This window comes from Ursus maritimus, unplaced genomic scaffold, assembly GCF_017311325.1.
Source record: "Ursus maritimus isolate PB19 unplaced genomic scaffold, ASM1731132v1 scaffold_33, whole genome shotgun sequence".
In the NCBI taxonomy this organism is placed as follows: domain Eukaryota; kingdom Metazoa; phylum Chordata; class Mammalia; order Carnivora; family Ursidae; genus Ursus; species Ursus maritimus.
Window position 1 is genome coordinate 12,673,422 of NW_024425897.1, and position 22,550 is coordinate 12,695,971.

The 22,550-nt window shown below is 55.4% G+C and overlaps 3 protein-coding genes across 3 annotated transcripts in view; 1 reads left to right on the forward strand and 2 right to left on the reverse strand.

Moving 5' to 3' along the window:
* The window catches only part of FOXN4 (forkhead box N4), a 21,588-nt gene extending 19,054 nt beyond the window's left edge, over positions 1-2,534 (forward strand). Inside the window, exon 9 of the mRNA XM_040619809.1 lies at positions 716-2,534. Within this exon, the coding sequence (XP_040475743.1) occupies positions 716-948 (233 nt within the window). The 3' untranslated portion in view covers positions 949-2,534. The remainder of the gene's footprint in view (positions 1-715) is intronic.
* The window catches only part of MYO1H (myosin IH), a 132,968-nt gene extending 126,955 nt beyond the window's left edge, over positions 1-6,013 (reverse strand). The window contains exon 1 of the mRNA XM_040619414.1: positions 4,700-6,013. The gene's annotated coding sequence lies outside the window, so the exon portion shown is untranslated. The remainder of the gene's footprint in view (positions 1-4,699) is intronic.
* A 2,653-nt stretch (positions 6,014-8,666) lies between these two features.
* ACACB (acetyl-CoA carboxylase beta) overlaps positions 8,667-22,550 on the reverse strand; it is a 100,272-nt gene continuing 86,388 nt past the window's right edge. The window contains 12 exon segments of the mRNA XM_040619812.1: positions 8,667-10,277; positions 11,019-11,155; positions 11,249-11,384; positions 11,386-11,417; positions 12,046-12,200; positions 13,333-13,445; positions 15,248-15,425; positions 16,284-16,419; positions 16,959-17,055; positions 18,824-18,920; positions 20,436-20,556; positions 21,158-21,301. Of these exon segments, the coding sequence (XP_040475746.1) occupies positions 10,151-10,277; positions 11,019-11,155; positions 11,249-11,384; positions 11,386-11,417; positions 12,046-12,200; positions 13,333-13,445; positions 15,248-15,425; positions 16,284-16,419; positions 16,959-17,055; positions 18,824-18,920; positions 20,436-20,556; positions 21,158-21,301 (1,473 nt within the window). The 3' untranslated portion in view covers positions 8,667-10,150.

A 22,550-nucleotide genomic window follows, 5' to 3' on the forward strand; every position in this document is an offset into this window, starting at 1 on the left:
CCGGCTAGTAAGTGGCAGAGCCAGGACTTCAACCCGGGTCCATCCAACCCCCAGCTTTTATTCCATAACTGCTTCAACATGCGTGTGCCAACATCAGGCCAGGTCACACTCTGACCTACTGCCTGCCACTCGGTCGTGCTTGACACATAGGAGCTGAATAAGTGAATGTACGGACAAGGGAAGTGCCTTGTGATTGGTCCGTTCAGGACTCGGGCGCACCTACTGTGTGCCAGGCAGGGGCCGGGAGCTCCTCCCTGCCCTCCGGGGGTTCCGTGTCTAGAGAGGGAATGGACTGGTTAGCAGGCGGGTGAGTTACAGCTGTGAGGCGGGTCTATTCGGCCCTCCCTGCCTGTCCCCCTGGATTACTGTGTAGGGACATCATTGTTTTGTCCCCTGCCTGGGCCATGATGGGAGCCCTGAGGGAGAGTCCGTGCTTTCCACACATCCCCCCGGTTGAAGCCTCCGGAGGAGGTGGGGAGGGTCTCGGATCGTCCCCATTTCATCCCGAGGAGCCTGAGGCCCTGGGAGAGAAGCGACATTCCCCGGGGTGCCCAGTGGGAAGGGGAGGGCTGGGGCTGGAACTTGGCCTCTCCATGCCCCCTGCAATCTCTGACTGTGAACCCTTAATGGTCTTTGCCTCTTCCCTAAGACAGGACTCGAACTTGGGTCTGTTGGTCACGAAGCCAGCTCACCCAAATGCCTTTGTGTTTGAAAGGGAACCTCTGGGAGGAGATGAAGGATGGGGGCTTCAGCCTGGACACCCTGGGGGCCTTCGGAGACTCGCCCCTTGGCTGCGAGCTGGGGGCCTCGGGCCTGACCCCCATCTCCGGCGGCAGCGACCAGTCCTTCCCAGACTTGCAGGTGACGGGCCTCTATGCCGCGTCAGCCACCAACCCCTCCTCCCAGTACCTGGGCGCCCCGGGGAACAAGCCCATAGCCCTGCTTTGAGGTGACGGCCTCACCTGCCCCCCCAGCCCCTGGGCCCGGCAGAGAGCTCCCGGGGCCTGGTGTACCTGGAAGCGAGGCCTCTCACACCCTGCTCGCGCCCCTGGCCCTCTCACACCTCTCTGCAGGAGGCCTTTTGGGGCCTCCCCAAGTCAGAGGACAGAGGAGAGTGGACAGGCATGCCAGCTTTTTCCCCCGACCCCAATGTTCCTCCCAGAGAGGGACACCTGAGAACGAGATTTCTCCGGCCTGCATCCCCGCCGGGCTCCTGAAATGACCCGCAGCCCCCTGAGATGGGACGCACTGGTGCGCCTTGGAAACGCTCCAGCGGGGAGGCCCTTGGATTTCTCCTTCTGGGACTGAACATCCACAGGCCCCGAGGCCGGGAGCAGAACTGACAGAGCGGCTGGCTTCCCTTGGCCTGGCCGGGGCTGAACTCCGAGATGGGTGCCCGCCCCCCACTGTCCGGGCCCGCTCCTCCCGCAGTCCGTGGCACATGACAGATCACCGCACCTTGAGGGCTCTGGGCACCCCCCCCCGTGTACATTTATTTATATTTATTGGAGCCCCTCCACACCATCTGTTCGAACCCGGCCCGTGGCCTCTGGAATGAGAGTCCCGGCCCCTCCCTGCATCTGGCAACCCAAACTGCTAAATTTCTCCAGGCCACCATGACTCCAACTGGCAATTAAGCCCTTTGCAGCCTTGGGCTGCTTTTTAGAACAAAAAGCACTTTGGATACTATGGAACATCTTCTTTTTCTAAATCAGAGACCAGAGACGTTTCTAACCGCTCGGTTGTGATTCCGATTACTTCCCACGTGCGCCCCGGAGGAGAGGTGCCCTCCATCGCTCGGGGCTCGGGGCTCAGGGCTTCTCGAAGGGCAGATCGGGATGGGGATGGGAAGAACAGCGGGGGCCATTGGTTCTGGAACTTAAGACACTCCCGATGGAAATAAAGCAAACAGAACTATGTAAAGCTTGCCCCACGCGGCGAGGGGGCGCTGACAAAGCTGTAATGTGGAGTAATTTATTGGCACTTGTTGCCTACTCATTGCCCTGTGGACGTTTTTATGTGTTTTTTTTTTCCTCTCGTTACCAATTACTGATTTTGCAAGTGGCGGATTCTGCAGACAGTGGGTTGGAGAAGGGACAGGAGCCCGGGTCTGGGAAAAGAGAAGGTAGCTCTGGATCTTCCGGCCCAGTCGATGCCGAGAAACTGCAGTGGTGGCCTGGACCACTGTTCTCTCTTGACCGACTCGATGTTTGGCTCCTGCGTCTGGACGTTCCCAAACCCAACGGTCAGAATTTTCATCAGCCAGCCACCTGGAGGGCTCAAGGTTGAGGCTTGTCTCAAAGGACCATCTAAGTACTTGCTACCTAGTTCTGGAACTTTCTGCCAAGCAGCCATCATCTTTAGACACAGCCTGGTGCTGCCCGTCTGAGCAGGACCGCTCAGCAGCTTTGTGCGGTGTGACCCCCAACAAGTTAAGATGTTTCAGGTGACATCTGTCCCGCGTTCAGGTGACACCAAGACTCTGAGAGAGTAGTGTTGAATAATTGTCTTTTGTCAATAAAGGCTGAACGGCAGCTCTGTGGCTCAGAGGGAGGGGCGGGGGGGGGTGAAGGACAAAACTACCATGTGTCACTCAGCGCTCACAGGTAAGGTCCCATTTACAGACGGGGAAACTGAGGCCCAGAGAGCAACACCACAGCAACACTGAACCCAGGTGTCTGATGCGGGGTTCCCATTGGAGTTTCCATTATTGGGAAAACTAGCACGGCCATCATTTACTGGCCCTCAAGTGCCAGGCTCTTGACAGACATCCCTCAGGCAGGGATGTGAACCCCACTTATTGCTCAGAAAGCAGAGGCGCAGCAGATCAGCCGAAGAGGCAGGACTGAGGCCCTGTGTGCCAGACTCCAGAGCTAGAGCTCGGGGGCATTGCCTCCGGCGCATTCCTGGGGTCAGAGAGGGTAACAAGGTGGGAGCAGATGCAGCTTTTCCAGCATCAGGCCCTCCTCTAAATTAGCTCATTCAGTCCTCGCTACGACCCTGCCAGGCACGGCTTTGTTACCGCACCCATTTTGCAGATGAAGAAACTGAGGCTCAGGGGAATAAAGGAATGTCTTGCCACTCAAGACAACAGCAAAAGGGCACATTAATTAGGAGTCTATCTAACCTTTTTTTAAAAGATTTTATTTATTTATTGGAGAGAGACTCAGCGAGGGAGGGAACACCAGCAGGGGGAGTGGGAGACGGAGAAGCAGGCTTCCCGCTGAGCAGGGAGCCCAACTTGGGGTTCGATCCACCCAGCCACTTATCTAACGCTTAAACCCTCCTAGGGAGTGGCTGACAGCCCCACTGGGGAGACCGCTCCGTGCATGTGTGACAATTAGCAAGAAAGGAAGGGTAGGAGGATGATGGGTGGACCGGGCCCACATCAGTGGAAACGAGGCAGGTGAGAGGGAGAGGGTGCCCACGGCACTCCCTCCATGGCTTGGCTCCAGGGCGCCCCTGGGACCCAAGCCTGGCCAATGAGCGCATCACTGCACCCCACCCCGCCCTCAGTGATTGGCTGGGGTAGGAATGACCCAGGCCCTGTCACAGCAAATGCGCCTCACCTGGGGACTTCGTAGAAGCTACAGGACAGGGCCTCCGCACTGGAGGGTGAAGCCTCAGCAGCCGGGTCAACACATGGAGGGGCTGAGTCTTTTCTTGAGTCTGACACCTGCTCCTTACTACGGGCAAGTGGGCCCACATACGCACAGAAGCGAGGCAAAAATGCCGAGGTCATAAGGTCACAAGCTCTAGGCCAGAGGCCCAATCACCACCCGAGCCCCACCTGTGCAGGGGCCGTGCTGACCCCGGGAGAACGCAAAGGAGAAACAGGAGGAATGAGGCTTCACGGAGCCTCTCTCTGCAGGAGGTCAACTCCGGAGAAAAATACTCCTCGCCACCATTGGATCACCAGCTGCGCGCCGCCCCGACCTCAACACCAGGAAGCCGCTCCTGACGAGTACAGCTCGACCACCCACAGGGGCAGGAGATGGCCCCATTTCCCAGATGAGAACATGGAGACTCAGCTAGCCATCGTGTAGCTTTACTTCTCCCTCCGGGAGGAATCGCCCACGTTCTAACAACAGAAGGAGTAACGCCACCGGCCAACGCGTTCGGGGAGCTTATCTGTGACACGGCTTATTTCATTTATCCTGTTCTGGGGGGAGGGGTACAGCTGCCATCCCCCGTGGGAGGCGGAGTAGTGGCTCCCCGGTGGTGGCCACGTCCTAATCCTGTGACTTGGTTATGTTACCCCAAGGGCAGCGAAGGGAGCAGGTGGAATTCAGGTTGTGAACCAGCTGCCCTGAAGCTAGGGGGAGTCTATCTGATTATCGGGGTAAAGCCTATTGTCATCACAGGATCCTGAGAAGTAAAAGAGGGAGGCAGGAGGCTCGGGGTCAGCTCTGAAGAGGCTACCTTGCCGGCCTGACAATGGAACGGGGCCTCCAGACTGGAAAACACAAGAAAACAGACTTTCCCTTAGAGCCTCCGAAAGGACCACAGGCTTCAGAACACCCAGATTCTGGCCCAGTGAGACCCGTTTCAGACTTCTGACCTCCAAAACTGTATGAGAACAAATCTGTGTTGTGTTTAAGCCACCGAGCTTGCACTGATTGCGACAGCTGGTGCAGGAAACAAGCATCTCATTTTACAGAAGAGGAAACTGAGGCTCAGAGAGGCGGAGCCCGCTTACCTGTGATGGGTCGGGGCTGGAGGTGGGACTCCAACAGCGCTCTGCTTCCCCCGCCGGCCCCTTATCCAACTCCGGGGTCCACCTGGCACCCATCCACTTGCTGATCTGAAGGGGAGCCGAAACCGAGGGTTTGACCCCAGGTCTGCAGATCTCCCGGCCCTTTGCACGGCATCGCCCTGCCTCGCGGAGTGTTTGCTCCTGAAGGGCAGCTGGTGGAGGTTCGGGGAAGGGGACAGAAGGAATGGACAGAAGGTGCAGGAGTGGAGATGGTGAAGCAGGTGTTGCCTCCCTCTGGACAATCCTGGTTGTGTCACACTCTGTTCCTCCGCTGTGTGAATGTGGAAACTCCCACCCCCGGGGTCTCAGCACCTCCACCCTCAGTCCAGGGGTAGCAGGGCGAAGACCAAAGCGGCGGAAGGCAGGAGGCGCAGGAGACGCTGGGTGGGCGGGGAAAGCAGGATGCACAGGAAACAAAAATTTAAAGGCGCCGTGGGTGAGGCTGCAGGACCCCGCAGCCCTGGGGCAGGGACTCAAGCAAAAAGGTTCAATGACTCCTGAGTTAAAATTACTTCCAGGCTTGACCTATAACGATGGCTACTATAAAAACAGACAAAAAAGCCAGTACGTGTTGGGGAGGATATGGAGAACCCAGAATCCTCGTGCCCTGTTGGTGGGAATGGAGGACGGTGCAGCCCCTATGGAACACCGAACAACGTCTTCTCCAAAAGTGGAGCAGAGCATTGCCGTTTGGTCCACAATTCCACGCCTGGGCATCTACCCCTGATGGAAGTGAAAGGAGGGACTCAGAGATGTCTTTGCACGCCCATGCTCACAGCAGCATTATTCCAGAAAGTGACCATCGATGGATGGATGGGTAAACGGAACGTGGTGCTGTGGTCTGAATGTCCGTGTTCGGCCATGGCCCCCACTCATTAGCTGAAAACCTAATGCCGAGGTGATGGCGGCAGGAGGTGGGGCCTCTGGGAGATACTTAGGTCAGGAGGATGGAACCTTCATGAATGCAATTAATTCTCAAATAAGAGGCCCCAGAGAACTCCCTGCCCCTTCCGCCATGTGAGGACACAGCGAGAAGTCTGCGACCCACAAGAAGCCCCTCGTCTGGCCATGGCGTCACCCTGATCTTGGATTTCCAGGCTTCAGAACTGTAAGCAATGAGACTGTGTTATTTACAACCCCCCGAGTCTGCAGTATTTTGTTAGAGCTGCCCAAAGGGACTGAGACAGGAGTACATATGTCCAACGGAATGTTATCCAGCCTGAAAAACGGACGGACGTTCGGACACCTGCTGCAACAGGGGTGAGCCTTGTGGAGATGCTGACAAGAAGCCAGCCACCAAAAGACAAATACTGCATGATTCCACTTACAGGAGGTCCCTAGAGTCAGCAAGTTCATGGAGACAGAAAGGAGCCGGCGGTTGCCCGGGGTGCCGGGGGAGGGGCAGTGGGCGTGTGTAATGGGCAGGGCGTTCCAGCTTGAGATGAGAATGCTGTGGGGACGCATGGTGGTGCTGGTTGCTCGACAGTGTGGACGTGCGTGACGTCACTGATGGTTAAAATGGTGAGTTTTATGTCATGTATACCTTACCCCAATGAAAAGATGAAAAATGGAAAATCCTAGACGCTTGGACTCTGTTTCCTGCACACGAAGTTGCTCAGAGCTACCTACACATGGGTCAGAATATCACAAGTTACATATCATCATTGAGGGTGGCCTTACCCCTCACCTTCCAGAAGGGGACCGCCTCTCTGCTGATAAGACGGGTCTCCAAAATCCCTCCTCGGCTCAGTAGCCAGAGGGCTTTAGGGATCCCTAGGTATACATTTCATTGTCAAATCCACATTTCATCTGTATATGAAGGAGAAGCACAGGAGCTGTGGGACCCCAGGGAACGGGCTCCCAGCCCACTGCGGAGGTGGTCAGGGAGAACTGCCTGGAGGAAGCACATTTGAGCTGGGTTTTGAGGGATGAGTAGGAGTCGGCTAGGTAAAGGCCAAAGGGGAAGGAGTGTTTCTCACAGGAGAAACAGTCCCTCTCCTCTGAAGGTGCACTGGCAAGTTTGGTCTGGCGGGGAGGATGACAGTCCGTAGGAAGGACGTGAGGGCTGGGTATGGCTCGTGCCAGCCCATATAGGATCAAGGGAGAACCTTTCCCTGGGAGCACGTGGAACAGTGAAGGGGCATTCTGGGGGTCGACTACTGGCAGAGAGCTTTGCCGTGGCTCGGGGCATCAGCTGCCTGGCAATGCCCAGAAGACAATGGGCTTGTCCGCACTAGCCGAGTGCCCAGGAGCCTTTCCTGTGGCTGGTGGTCATCTGTGACCCTCACTGTGGTCTTGTGGGTGGCCCTCGTTCCCTTCTCTATTAAATTCCTATCCCAGTGACCCTGAAAGGCAGACCTATCTCTAAAAGAAACAGGACATCAAAATACAACAGACCCTGGGCATTTGTGGATTTCATACTCTTTCGACCGTAGTTGTGACCAGGAAGGTCTCCTATGTTAACCACTTGCAATTTCTACCTTTGGGGACTCCGGATATCAGCTCCCGAGAGCAGGAGTGGGCGGTCTTGCTCATGGCCGTGCCCCCTCACACAGTGCTTGGCACTTAGTACGTGCTTAATAAATTGATGAAAATGATTGGCACAGATAGGCCCATGCACTGGGAGGCTGGAGCCCCCCTCCCCAGCCACGTAGTTGGCCACCTCCTTTCAACACACCTCTGTTGTTCTCAATGGGCTCTCGCCTGCAGAGCTCAGGACGTGATTGATTGATTGATTGATTTTTTAAGGTTTTATTTGAGAGAGAGAGTGATTGAGAGAAAGAGAGCACAAGCTGAGGGGGCAGCGGGGAGGGGCAGAGGGAGAAGCAGACTCCCCACTGAGCAGGGAGCCCAATGCAGGGCTCGATCCCAGGACCCTGGGACCAAACACAAGAAAATGTGTTTGATAACAGGGAGTACCAGATAATTGCGGGTCCGCAGCAGAGAATTCCACTCCTTGGTGTTTGGAGATTTTTTATAATGAGGTGGCAGGGGGAGAATGATAAGGCCAACTGACTTGGATCTGGAGCATTAGGTGGGGAAGGCAAACCAAGAGGCAGAAGTCGGGGTGCCAAGTTTAGCAGCACCCCGCATTCGTGATGCGGCCAGGCTGTAGGCACAAGGACACGGGGCTCATTCAGGTGGTTTGGGGGGGGAGGGCTCCTGAATCTGCCGACCCAGGAAGGCAGAGACTTCCGTGAATGGAGAGGGGAGCTGGCCTCCAGCGGAGGCCTGGGGGGGGGGCGGTTCTCGAAGAGGAGCTGAGTGAGGACGTTGGTTGGATTAGCCTGGGGAGAGGAGTGGCGGGGGTCTAGATGGTGCCCTCACGTTTCAGGATATAACCTTTGCAGAGGTTCAGGATTTCTGGGAAAGCAAGAAGCCTAGCACCACTGGGGCCTGGCCCCAACTCTTACCAGCTGGGTGACCTTGGGCAAGTCTGTTCATCTCTGAGCTGGAGTTTTCTTGTCTATAGAAGTGGGGAGAGAGGGTAGCATGGACTTCAGGGGCTCCTGAGGATCGCGTGGGATGAGGTCAGGGCACCACACGCAGCCAGTGGCCACCACCCTGAGCATGCGGTCTGGACCCAAGCTGCCCACCGAGGCCTCTGTCCACACTCGGTGATATGACCCCTCCCCTCTTCCCTGGAGGTGGCTGCATGAAGTCGGCCTGATCAGGGAAAGGACTTCCAGCTGATCGCCAACGTGCTAAACTCAGCTGGCAGACAGCGACGTGCGCCCATTTTTGAAATCAAGCTGAAAAGACCAAGTCTACCTGTGGCCTTCGGGATACAAACTCCTATCAGAGCTTTGTCTTCCCCGGATGAGACTTGCTCGAGATCTCAGCCAATGTAGGAGGCTGGGCAGCTGCGGCGGAATCACCCCGGGAGGCGGCTGCCTTTTCTGGTCCTGAGAATAAGTCAAGGCCAAAGCACTTCCTTTAAAAAATACTTTATTCCACACATCTCCTGGCAGGTTCTCCCACCCACCATTCCTGGGTAGCAGCTAGTCATCGGCTTCTCCTCCCCTGCAAAACCAAGGGAGCCTCCTGCACCCGGAAACATTCAGATCCCAAGGCGGCAAGGAAGTCTGCTCCCTCCCCCAGCTGGATGGGACCACAGCTCATCCATCTTTCTCCTGCCCCACTGCTGCCATGACACTTTCCTTGGCCAGAGCTGTCGCTGGCTGATGGCCCAACTGGATTTTTTTCGACTCCGATTCCTCCAGCATCCTGGCTTGTTGGGGCTTCCCCGGGCATCCTTGCTGGCCTCTGAAAGGGCCCGGCATGACACTTGGTGTCCTCAGACAAACTGCCCATCGCAGCAGTTTGGGGGCTGGGCCAACCGCCCCCATCACTGGCACCCGGGGGCTGAGGGACGGGGCCAGGAGGACAGCAGGTCTGACGCAGGCAGCCTTCAGAGCCGAGTGCTGGAGGGCATGTCACAGAGGGCTCCCTGAGCAAATCGGGGTGGCCCTCGTGGTCCAGTCCGTGAACAGCAACAGCTCTGCCCCTTGGGCCGGATCCCTCCACAGACATCGAGTCACCAGGTGAGGGGGTGACAGCAGAGGGGCTCTCCAGGGAGGGTAGTGGTGATCACAGCAGCGACACTCACGAGCCGGCTAGGCTGTGAGCCTGGTGACGGTTTCCCTTCTGCCTCTGTGCTCCCCACCTGGCCACGAGGGTGCATGCAGGGGGAGGGAAGGGGCTGGCAGAGGGCTAAAGAGCCACAGGGAAGCCAGACAATTCTGCCCATTTACTGCCCCTCTATCGAAAACAAAATCTCTAAGCATGGCCGACCAATGAGATGTTCCTGGCGACTCTCTAGGGGCCATCTGGGGAACAATATACCATTTTATTCTCTTAATCATTCAAAGCCTATCCCAGGTGGCTCAACAGCATCCAAATAAGCATCATTAGAAAAATAGGGTGTTTTTTTGTCTCTCTACTTCTTTCGTTGGCCTGGGTATTCGGCTGAAATATAGAAGAGGCTTCCATCGAGAGCTGGTCTCAGAGTAAAAAAATAAGATTCCGTGATCTGATACAAAACGAGTCTAAAAGAGCACCCGGAGCCTGCACGCTGGCACCAGAAAGCAAAAGAAAGCCAGGGTGCTTGGGTTTAGGCTGACTCGGTGGGGCAGCAAAACATGTTGTCTCACGAGACACGAGAACAAACTTGCCAGCACCGGAGAGGACGTTACTTCTGTTTGGAAGGGGACACTCCTGAGACTTTTATTGAGACAGGAGTGAGTGGGAGGCCACCAGCCCTGCAGAAATGCCCAGGATTTTTTTTTATTATTATTTTAAAGCAAACCCCCAAGGTCCTGATGAGGCCTGCAGTAGGCGGGTCCGCATGGTTTCTCTTGCCCGTGGCCCTGCAAGTGGCCCGATGGGCTAGGGTCAGGTGGAGGCTGCGCTGTCCATGGTGGACAGGAGGTGAATGACTTGGGCCCGCTCGGCCGGGCTGATGTGCTGGCTCATGTACACGATGCAGTCCACGGCCACTTCAGGGTTGTCCTGAACCAGGCTGCGGGGGGAGGGGGGAGAGGAGGGCTGTGTCATGTGCCGGGGTGTGTGACAGCCCAGAGCTCCCAGATCTCTTTGCGCTGTGGTCACCATGGGGGTGATGGTCCTGCGTGGCAGGAGGGAATACTGCCTGGGGATCAGAACACCTCGGAGGATGTCACTAGCTGTGTGACTGGACAGCCAGCACCTCCCCGGAACCTCAGCGCTGTCCCCCACATGGGCTTCCACGGGATCACCTACCCTGCTCACAGGGGACCCCACTGGAACGGGGTGAGCAAATCCCTGGGGAAGGCTGATACCAAGCGGGAGCCAGCAGCCTACCGCCTAGAGGTTAAGAATGTGGGTTCTCACAAATGCACTCTAGCTGGGGCGCCTGGGTGGCTCAGCTGGTTAAGCGTCTGCCTTCAGCTCGGGTCATGATCCCAGGGTCCTGGAATTGAGTCCTGCACAGGACTCCTTGCTCAGCAAGGGGTCTGCTTCTCTCTCTGCCCCTCCCCCTGCTTGTGCGCTCTCTCTCTCAAATAAATAAAATCTTGAAAAAAAAGAAATACAAAAAAAAAAAAAAAAAAAAGCTTTGACCTTGGATGAGTCACCCTATATACTCCAGAAAGGAATACAGTCCTGAGCCCAAGGCCCCCGGGACCACGCAGACACTCTGGAGTCAGGCGGCTGGAGTAAAATCCTGGCTCCTGCACTTGCCAAGAATTCCAAGGGATGGGCAGGTGGGCGGGGGGCCACTCACCCTCTGATGGCCTTGAGGACGGAGTCTCGCTTCAAGCACCTGATGTTCTCGCGGACAGTGGAGCGCAGGCTGTCCTCCCCCTGCCAGTGCTGTTCCAGCCACTGCACCACCATCTGGTTGTTGTCCCACAGGTAGGCCTGGGGGAGGGGGAGAGGCTGCCTCAGAGAGGGACCCCCCCCCCCGCCCAGCAGGCTGGCCGTGGCCCCCCCAGGCCCCCACCCCAGGCGCACCTTGACGGCGCCCTCCGTCTCCACGAACCAGCGGCGCAGCATGGACTGGATGTGCACGTGGCTCAGCTCGCCGCTGGCCCGCAGGATCTCCTGCTTGACCTGGTCCTCCAGCAGGAGGCGGCGCAGGCGCCAGTACGAAGGAGCGCGCGGTCTTCCACTCCAGGATGTCCTGCGGACAAGCTCCAGGCCTGAGCCCTCCGCAGGGGCCGGAGGCCACGCACGGCACCGCCTGGGGCTGGGCCCTGCCTGAGGCGCAGGCTCTCCGATCATTCCCATTTTACAGACCAGGCGGCTGAGGCTTTGGGGAGGTGGCAGAGGCGAGGGTCCACCAGAACCCGACACTGGCTTACCAGCGGCATGGAGGGCTCAGGCGGGCTGGGGAGGGGAGCAGCATGCGCAGGGTGGTAGGCTGACTGTAGGATATTTTCTTGGGGGCGTACGATGGGGCGGGGCTTGGGACGGTCAGGGCTGTGTGAGGGCAGGGCAGGACCAAACGGTCCCCAATCTGGCCCAGCAGTTACAGACACACACACAGAAGTCAGACTGGTGGCTCCCAAACCTTGCTGCCTCTGGAATCTCCTCGGGACGTGAAAGCACACAGATGCCAGGCTCCCACCACCCTCCCCCATACTCTGATTTAATTTGGTCTGGAGAGCCACCTGGGCCCCGCGATTTTTTTTAATAGCTCCCCAGGTGATTCTAACACGTGGTGTTCCCGCCCATATCACCTCCTGTTTGGAAACCCGTGACCTTAGGACGGACCCTTCACGCCCCGCCCCACAGCTGCAGGCTCTTACGGAGATGGCGCCCTTCTCCAGCAGGCAGGTGGGGCTGTCGTGGAGGTCGGCGAACTGCACCGCCACCTGGTGGTAGATGGGCAGCAGCAGGTCCTCCCGGGCCTTCAGCTGGCCCTCCAGGTCCTTGCGGTCCTTGTCGGAGAGCCCCGACATTCCTGTGGGCGAGGGCACAAACCAGGCTTTGCGGCACAGGCCTGCGCTTAAATTCCGATTGTACCCCCAAATCGAGCTGCTCCTGCCGTCTCAGACACGCACTCACATTGGCGAGACAGCACTGAGCACGCAACTGCGAAGATGCCCCCTTCCACCAGGAAGAACCACTGTGCTTTGCATATTGCAAAAGATAAGGGAAGATTATAAACAATTTCACATCTTAGATGAAATAGGTAAATTCTTTGAAATATACAAATTACGGAAGCTCTGCCAAGAGGAAACAGATAACCTGAATAGTCCTGTATATAATAAAGAGGAATCTGTAGCTAGAAACCTCCTACCAAAGATTTAAAGAAATAATGCCATGCAAACTCAGAAAATAGGAGAGAACACTTCACAACTCATTCTAAGAGACTGGCATTACCCTGATACCAAACCAAAGAAATTACACACACACACACACACACACACACACACACAGAGTGATAAATCTTGTGAAGAGCAGTTATAAAGATACTGCCATCCAGTATGGACCTTTTTTTTTTTTTAAGAGAGAGAGCGAGTGAGTAGGGGTGGGGGAGTTAAGGGGGAGGAAGGGTTGAGGCAGAGGAGAGAGAGAATCTCAAGCAGGCTCCACAGTCAGAGTGGAGCCCGGTGTGGGGCTCGATCTCACAACCCTGAGATCATGACCTGAACCGAAATTAAGAGTCGGACACTAACTGACTGAACCACCCAGGCACCCCCCTCCCATATGGACTTTTAAAGAGAATTACATCTAAGGTTACAAGTGAAACAAACCTATCACTCAAACAAAACTGGTAAAATATTTTGTCTGGTGGAAAATTCTAAAAGGACATCTTGCTACAAAATTGCTGATCTTCTTCACTGGCCCCAAATACTTCCATTTTTATATTTTGTGTGTTTTGAGAAATAAATATACTAAGGCATTAAACATATTTTCTAACGTTAAAGGGGCTGATTGTGCTACATGAGAACACTGAAAACATCTCACCATTTTTGTAGCTGTGTTTTGGTACGTTTCACTTGGTTTTCACCATTCTGGAAACCTCCAGTAGCAGAGCACGCTGGGTCTCTCTTGCCCTCTGAAAGATGATGCACTTCCAACCCTCTTACCTAGCTGTTCCACGAGCTTCTTGTAAGCTGGGTCAATCCTTCTCATGGTCTTTATCAGATCTTTCTTTCGGTACTTAATCTCCACCGTGCCCTCCGGCTCCAGAATATTCGCCCTGAAAAAAAGAAGAGGCGGGGTGGAGGTGTAGGAGATGTTCCCCAACAAGCAATAGCCAGGAGACGTCAGGGTGGAGGCAGGAGAGCCAGGAAAGCTGGGCGTGACCTCTTAGCTCTTTCACAGACTCACTCTATGACTTGGGCAAGTCAGAGGGGACCCTCCGGTCATCTGCTACTATACCCATAAAATGAGGAGCTAAGCCCACATTTTAAAATAAAGTTTTCTGAGCTCTGGAAGGCCCTTTGAGCTCTGAAAGCATATGATTTTCTCCAGAACAGCCTAACCCTCCAGCTCTTCAGCCACAGTCCTTTATGACTCTCCTAATGTCTGTTCTCCTCGGGCAACAGTACTGTTTCTAATCTCCTTAAAGCTCACAGAGTCAAAATGAAGAGCTCAGCCTGGTCCAGTAGGAGCTGGCCTCCCATTTCCAGCCTCTCACTCACCCCTCAGACTGCCCCCCATCCTCTTTTGATAGCTCGGAAGCCCTGAGGAATACTCTATGGAGCTCTGAGCTTCTTGGTGGCCAGAGTGAAAAGTTCACAATGACCCCATTGGAAGCTGCTTATGTCCTGAGTCCTCCTGCAGGCCTGACCTCAACAGCCCCCCCATGAGGGTCTGGGTGCACTGAAGGCAGGACTTGGCGCATTTGCACATCACAATGTCTACCATAATGCCTAGCACATAGTAGGTACTCAATAAATCTTCACTGAATGAATGAATGAATGAATGAATGAATAACACGGCCAGAGGAAGCCTCTATCTTGGGCAGAACTACTCCTGAGGTCTTTACATCCTATATACCATGTAGCAGAGAGTCTTCAGTTTAAAGTCACTCAAACACCATGTGGCAAGTATTACTGTCATTATTCTTTCTGTAAACGTTCCTGGGATGAATTCTTCCTTTAAAAAAGCACCAAGGTTTTCCCTCCCCTGAAGAACTGGTATCCTCTCATGCAAGTATCCATTTCACCACTATTTTCCAACCACCTCCTAGCTGTCAGTCCCTGGGTTATAAAACTGAATAGAGCACAGCCCCTACAGGAACTCGTAGCTTTGGGATAGAATCAGACTCCAGTGAGAAGTAGATGACTGGTTGGGTTTCCCTTTTTATCCTGGCTGCCAGGAAGCTCAAGTGCCTTCTATCTTTCCTGATTTTTTTTTAAAGATTTTATTTATTTATTTGACAGAGAGAGACGCAGCCAGCGAGAGAGGGAACACAAGCAGGGGGAGTGGGAGAGGAAGAAGCAGGCTCCCAGCGGAGGAGCCCAACGTGGGGCTCGATCCCAGGACCCTGGGATCACACCCTGAGCCAAAGGCAGACGCCTAACGACTGAGCCACCCAGGGGCCCCATATCTTTCCTGATTTTTTGATTGCAAACTTCCTTGGGGAACAGGTGAATAATAGTTATGAAAGAACAGAAAACAGTCCGTCTGCCGCCTCTGACTCCAGCCACTAACTCTACTGAGAAAATCTTTTTTTTTTAAGATTTTATTTATTTATTTGAAAGAGACAGCATAAGTGGACAAAGGGGCAGAGGGAGAAACAGACTGCCCGCTGAGCAGAGAGCCCGATGTGGGACTCAATCTCAGGACCCCGAATCACGACCTGAGCTGAAGGCAGATGCTTAACCACCCAGGTGCCCCTCTACTGAGAAAATCCGCTTGTGCACTGGAGGCTACTTTCAGATTGGTAAAACTGGAGGCTCTCCATCCTTCAGAAACTCAGAATGCCAGGTGCCTGCGTCTCACTGGGGGTGAGAACGAGCGAACGATCAGCCAGGGTGAGGGGGACACACCCACCTGCTCTCCTTGTCCGCGTACATTTCTATGCACAGGGGGTTGATGGAGGAGTCCACGACCACCCAGGAGCCCCCCCGGAGCTCCGCGGAGGGTGGGATGTAGATCAGGACGGGCTGCTTGTACTGCCTGAGACTGTCCACGATGTAGGCTCCGAACTTTAGCATCTGGTCGTACATGTCTGCAGAGCAAAGCAGTCACCTGGTGAAGAGGCCTCAGGCCCCAGCACCTGTCCACACGCCAAGCCCTCATCGTCCTGGGGATCCTAAGAAAGTGTGTTCAGCCAGGATGCTTGGCGGCACCATGGAGAGAGTTCCAGGCTGGGAGTCAGGAGTGGGCCCAAGTACAGAAGGCACCCCAACTGTCCCTGTGACCTCGGATGTGTCACTCTCCCTGCCTGGGCCTCACTGTCCCCATCTCTAAAAGGAGGTGTAGGGCCATCCCAAGGATTCCTTCCAGCTTTGACTCTGGGATGCCCTCGCCGGCGGATAACCCGCCAGCCTGTCCTGCCGTTTCTAGCACACAGACGCCCTACCCAGCAATAACACAGGTCCTTGCCTCCCGCCCACACACAGTATGGCCCTTATTTTCCACCAAGACGGGGCCCTTCAAGTACCAGGCACCTTACATGGTTACAATGGAACAATAAAATCAGCCATCATCACACCGAGAGCTAACACCACGTACCAGTGATCAGCTCATCAAACCCTTACCTCGGACCTCTCGGGTTGGTCTTACTCTCAGCCCCTTCACAGGAGGGGAAGTTCCCAGGGCTGCCCTCCCGGCCCTGTCCCTCACAGTGTGACCTCTGTCCCTCACAGTGTGACCTCTGGCAAGAGGAACCCTCAGTTCCTCATCTGTAAAATGGGAGGGTTTGACCTGAACTGCTCCCGTCCTCAGGGCCGTGGGGAGTCTCAGCTAAGAGGACGATGGAGCCATAGAGAGTAGAACGTTAGCACCACCTGAGGGGGCTTCCCTGACCTGGGTGCTGACCCCACAGATTCAGAACACCGAGAGGAGAGGCAGCCTGCAGGCTTACCTTTCATGCCACCGGAGAACCCCCTCCAGTTGGCAAAGATCATCAGGGGCAACCTCTCTCGGTTGAAATCCTTGATGGCCTGGGCCGTCTTGTAGGCGGAGTCTGGGAGCCACACCTGGCCTGCCTGCTGGATTATCTGAGACACAGAGTGGCCCGGATCAGACTCCTTTGTGCAAGAGCGTTGGCAAGGGGACATGGGGACAGCCACCCAAGCCACACCCTCGAGGGCAGGCCATCTGATCTGTGTTGGCACCCACCCCAGAGCCAGGGCTCAGAGGGAAGGCCCGAAGCTCATCTGCCAGGGGCCCTGCTTGCCTCCGCGGGCTGCAGGTTCCTTCTGCCCATTTTCAGGCTCGAAGGGGTGCCAAGCTAGTCCCGGCCACACCGAGTCCTAGGACCCACCCTCTGCCTTCTGAGCTCCTCCCCGTATGTGCCATGGCCCACGCTGACACAGTGACAGGGACGGAGACGGAAGGCAGGAAGGATTCCCGGGGACTTGTCACCTTCTGAAGAAAAAACCGTGTGGGACATTTATACATCCCACAGAAACCGTGCTGGAGAAATGCACCCCCAGGGCCAAGGACTTGCCCCAGGCTCTGGCGTGCGACCACCCAGGACCCACTCTTGTAGGCTAAGCCAGCTGAAATAGCAGTCCCAAATTCCCAGCCCCCTCACCTTGGCCTCTGAGTCCAGGTTGGCAGGGTCCGCAGGCACCACCACCTCCACGGTCCGTGTCTCCACGGCGATCACGCCAACAGGGATCCCCCCTAGCCTGAGAGGCCGGGCACAGGTAAGCCAGGCTGGGTCAGCCAGGCGCCACCGCCCCCCCCCCCCCCCTGACATTCTGCGGGCATGCTGGGTACATGGGCACTCATGGTGGGGAGGGGGGCATGCAGAAGACAGCACGGTTTTTACTCTGGTGGGTCATTTTCTTGGAAGGCAAAGGAATCGCTCCAAGCAATAAGCCTCCTCACAAGCTGGTGGGCTGGAAAGGTGCCATGGGTGCCCCTCTTGGGTGGTGACGGGGACGGTCAGGCCAGTGCAGGGACAGGAGCAGCGCTGTCCACTAGAACTTTCTGTGATACTGGCACATTCTCTGTCTCGCGCCACTCAGAACAGCAGCTGAGATGAGCTACTTCCTGTGGATTCTGAGCACTTGAAACGTGGCAAGGGCAACAGAGGAACGGGATCTCTTCCAACTCGTTTAGGTTTGAATGGTCCCACGGGGCCAGCAGCTCCCGCAGGGAGTGGGGCGGGTCTAGGCACACTGAGGCACGTTTGGGAAGGGTTGAGGGATGTTGAGGCCGAAGGAGCTTCTGCTCAGGGGGATCCTATGACCTCAGTAACTGTCACTGCTTGCTACCTTGCTACGGGCGGCCCTGTGCCGGGTGTGTCCCTGTGACTCTTATTCTTGCTCTCATTGACCCTACAAGGCAGCTGGAGGGAAAGCCTTTAAATAAAGGCAGGGCTCCCGTGTGGAAGGGGGAGCGATCTCATTTCAGGTTTACAAAGAAATGATTTTAAAAATAAAGCACTTACGGAGAAGTGACCAGCTGTTAATACTAGGCTTAGTATTTAGTATTTTAATACTTATTTATGGCCCAGGAGAGAAATAATAGCACCAACGAAGAGAGTACTAGCAGCTGCTACCACTTACAGAGCATTTATGAATTTTTTTAAAGTAGTTTGCACGCCCAGTGTGGAGCCCAACACGGGGCTTGAACTGATGACCCTGAGATCAAGACCTGAGCTGAGATCAAGAGCTGGAGGCTTCGCTGACTGAGTCACCCAGGCCGTTGTATTTATGATATTGTAAGTGTTTAACATACGTCATCACAACAGGGCTCTGGGGGTAGGATTGTCAAACCCATCTTGCAGATGAGGACATGAAGGCCCAGAGAGGGTGAGTGACAGCGCCGGGCTGGACCTCAGACCCGACTCCAGAGCCGACTCCCGCAGCAGTGACGTGGTGCCAGGAATCTGAACGGTAAATTCCAAGGACACTGCTTTGGGATCCACGTCGGAAGGATCTTGCAGGGAGCGGGGCGTGTCTGAAAACATGAGGACCACACTGCTGAGGAGTGAGCAGCTCAGCTCTGGGAGCGTTCAAGCATTTAAGCCATCCACCAGTTGTGTAGACAAGGGGGTTTCTGACCGTGGCCCTCCTGACGTGTGGAGCGTCTACGCAGCTTTGTGGTGGGAGCACCCGGAGCTGTCTTCTGTGATTCCCGCAGGGGCCCATGGCCCCGTGGCTAGGGAGCCCTGCCCCAGGGGCAGACGCTAGGGGCCAGGGTGCTGGCTCCCAGCAACAAGTTGGCTGAGATGCCTACAAAGGCCACAGAAAAATCCAGACTTTATGAAGAAGTTCATTGTCCAGAACATGATCCCCCAGATTGGTTTTTCTTTCAGAAAATCCCGAGGCCAAAAGGAAAGTGCTCTTGGGGGGTCACCTGAGAGGAAAGGACCCCTGGCCTAGTGCCTGGGAGTCCCGATGCCTGGGGAGGCCAGGTGAGGGCAGCCTGCCCCGTCCTCAAGGTTACCTTGCTCGTCCTGTCACCACGGTCTGGGCCCAGGGCGCCATGATTTCCTTGAAACTGCCATGGTCAAAGAATCCACTCTGCCAGGATCCCTTCAGAGCTGTGGACAGGGGGACAGAAGCCCAGGCCAAGGGGTTGGGTTGATGACGGTCCACAGGGTCTGTCTGGTGGGACAGATAACCTGGCCTCGACAGCCCAAACACCTGTTTCTCCAGAAAACCATACACATCCCAACCCCATTGAAACACAAAACAACAACCCCCCCACCAAAAAAAAAACCAGGGCTGCAGAACATAGGCTAAGTCAGGAGTTCAGTCCACTTGGAACACCTAACTACATCCGCTCCCGCCGATGCCAAACACATGGAGACCCTAATCCCAGGATCAGCCCAAGAAGCAAAGAGAGTTGACGGGACAGCTTCAAAAGGCGGGCTGTGGGGAGGGGACCACCTGCCCCGAAAACGTCACCCTCAACGTGCCGGCTGCGGCCTCACAACATTTAACTGGGGCGGCATCGTCAACTTCCAAAAGAGAGAGGAAAAAGAGAGACGGAGAGACAAGAGAGACGGAGAAGAGACAGGGACAGAGAGAGAGATGGAGAAAGGCAGAAGAGAAGGAGGGGGATGTGATGATGTCAGCGGCAGCCACTCCCGCAGAGGAAGCAGTGACGTGTCCATCACGGGGATGGGACAAGGAGAAAGGAGCCAAGGGACAGGCGGGTCACAAGCTGCTGGGGAGGGAAGCTGGGGTGCCCGAACCGCAAGCAGCCCCACTCCAGCGTCTGCCTGGGGGCTGGCCTGACTAGATGGAGAAAATGGTCAGACACAAGTTGGATATTTTATAATCAGGTTAAGCCACCCCCGCTCAGTGCTCACAGGCCAGAAAGCCCAAGAGACACACAAGAGGGGCAAGCAAGCCGAGGGGCCTCCTGTGTGCTCCTCTCGGCGTGGGGGGCAGGAGGGGGGTCTCCTGCGCCATGCAGCTGGACGGCCAGGCCGATCTCTCAAGGTGGCAGCATCTGAAATTCTAGAACGGGGATCATGGGAATGGGGGTAGCTCAGCTTTCCTGTTCTGCTCTGGCCGCTCAGAATGTAACCATACACCTCCCGGAGACAAACCGGCCCCTTTCAGAGAGAGGGACGGACAGACAGAACGTGTGTGTGCACATCTCGCCGAGTGTGTAGAAGAGGCTGGGTCGTCCGTCCTGGGTGGAGCCCTGGAGGGCTAGCTTAGTAAGTGGAGCCAAATAGTGAGACAGAGACAAAAAGGGAGAGAGAGGAGTAGTCTTCTCTTGGAGACTGTGATGTCTGCATTTCCCACCTCTGTAACCATGGGGCGGTTTGGGGAGGGAAGCGAGGCCATGCCCTGTGTCGCACTTCCCCTCCATCTACCAGCCCCAGAAACCAGAGGCTGTTTCCACCCCTTCTCGGTTAACAGCTCAGGAGAAGCATAGAGGAAAAAACCCCAATCCGTCTGCTCCGTCCATATGTGATCTCAGGCGTACCCGTCTGGGATACGTGGCCAAGGATCCGTGCTTCTATCTGAGTGTTCCTTTGTCCCAGGTGCAGAAAGGAAACCTAAGAGCCAGGTCTCAGGCAAAGCACTTTAGAACTTACTCGGGTGAGGCCTTCCTGCCAGCAGCCACCGGGGGTCATAGGGAGCCCGGGTCGGGAAGAATCCAATTTCTCTGTCAATGGGGTCCGTGGGTGTGATGATGGGGACTGGGCTGTGATTATCCTAGAAAAGGAAACCAGCTCAGTCTCCCGTGCTTGTCAGTGATGCCTGAGATCTGCTTCTCCCCTGCGATCACGATTATGGTTCCGCAGCAGAGCCCAGCCTGAACCGGCCCGTCATCACCAGCACGAGTAGCATTTGGTGAGGACCTACCGAGGCGCGGGGCTCTCAACATTGTGGCACTGACTCAGCATGGTAACACCCTGGGGTAGGTGCTCTTGTGATTCCCATTTCACAGATGAGGAAACTGAGGCTCAGAAAGATTAAGAGACTGGCCCAAGGTCTCGCTGCCAGGGAGGAGGAAGCCAGGAATCAAATCCAGCCTGGCTGCAAAGCTCCAGGATTCTCTACCATTCAGTGTTACCTCTGAGGAGAGGCGATCACCCCTTCCCAAAGGACCAGTAGATAGCATCCTTACAATGTAAAAACAAAGCAAAGAACAGCTAGTACGGGGCTGGGTGTCGGAGAGGGAAGGAGGGAGGAGTAAAGAAAAATTACCCTCAGCCATAGCAGCAGAGCTCTCTGCTCCCCAGACTCCCGGGTTACCCAGCAAATGAACCCGATCACATCTTCCCGACTCAAAGCTGCGGAGGGGGTACTGCACCTTTGGCATATAGGACAGCCACTCCAGGATGGTACAAACGCCCTCGAAGTCATCTGGCACAGTGATGTGGGAGATGCCATTGTAATGCATGATCTGCACGCCGCCCAGCTGGTTGTTGGACGTGTAGACCTCTCTGCCCAGCACCTGCTTTGACATGGCGCGCTTAGCAAGGGCCCGCCCGGCTGGGGCCCCTTCCCCCCATCCATTTGGAAATCATCTCCCTCCGTGCTCCTCAACCTGCCCATTACGGTGACCTGGGGGCTCTCAAAAACCCTGCTGCTCAGGCTGTACCCCGATCTATTAGGGCGGGATCCCTGGGGCCGGGACGCAGCGGCAGTATTTTCCCCTTCAACTTCTAGGTAATTCCAACGTGCAGCCCAATTTGAGAACCAGCGATCCCACTGATGACTCTGGTCTTCTCCAAAAGCGAAACCCTACCCCGTGTTTCTGATTCAGCAGGTTGGCACCGAGGCCTGAGAATCGGCATTCCTAACAAGCTCCTGGGTGCTGCTGCTGCTGGGGACTGGACTTGGAGAACTTCAGTGGGATTCCATCAGACCCTGTGTTATGGAGGCCTTGTAGCCACGTGGAGTATGTTTTAATACAGTGAAAACAGTCGAATACCAAACTCCACATTCACCAGGAGTCAGGCAAAAAGAGGACGAGAAGGAAATACACCAAAATTTCAGTAGGAGCAAAATTACTTTTGCTGGGGGGGGGCGGGCGCGTCTCTTTCCAATTTTCTGCAGTATGTAATGCCACGTTAATATATTTTTTTAAAGATTTTATTTATTTATTTGACAGAGATAGAAACAGCCAGCGAGAGAGGGAACACAAGCAGGGGGAGTGGGAGAGGAAGAAGCAGGCTCATAGTGGAGGAGCCTGATGTGGGGCTCGATCCCATAACGCCGGGATCACGCCCTGAGCCGAAGGCAAACGCTTAACCGCTATGCCACCCAGGCGCCCCTACGTTAATAATTTTTAAACATTTAAATGTCAGTACACAAGAGAGTTCTACCACAAGGGCCTTTTTTTTTTTTTTTTTTTTTTTTTGGCTCAGGGCGCCTGGGTGGCTCACTTGGTTAAGTGTCTGCCTTCGGCTCAGGTCACGATCCCAGGGTCCTGGGATTGAGCCCCGCCTCGGGCTCCCCGCTCAGCGGGAAGACTGCTTCTCTCTCCCTCTGCCCCTCCCCCTGCTAGTGCTTGCTTGCCCTCTCTCAAATAAAATCTTTAAAAAAAATAAATTTTTTGGCTAAGAGACCCAGGTAAGTGCAAATTGGAAAAAGAGCCATCCGTCAATAGGAAGGACACTGGTTTCATACCAAGAAAACTCCCCCATCAGGGGACAGTGGGAATGTTAAAGTGAGTCTCGCCCCCCCCCCCCCCCCCCCCC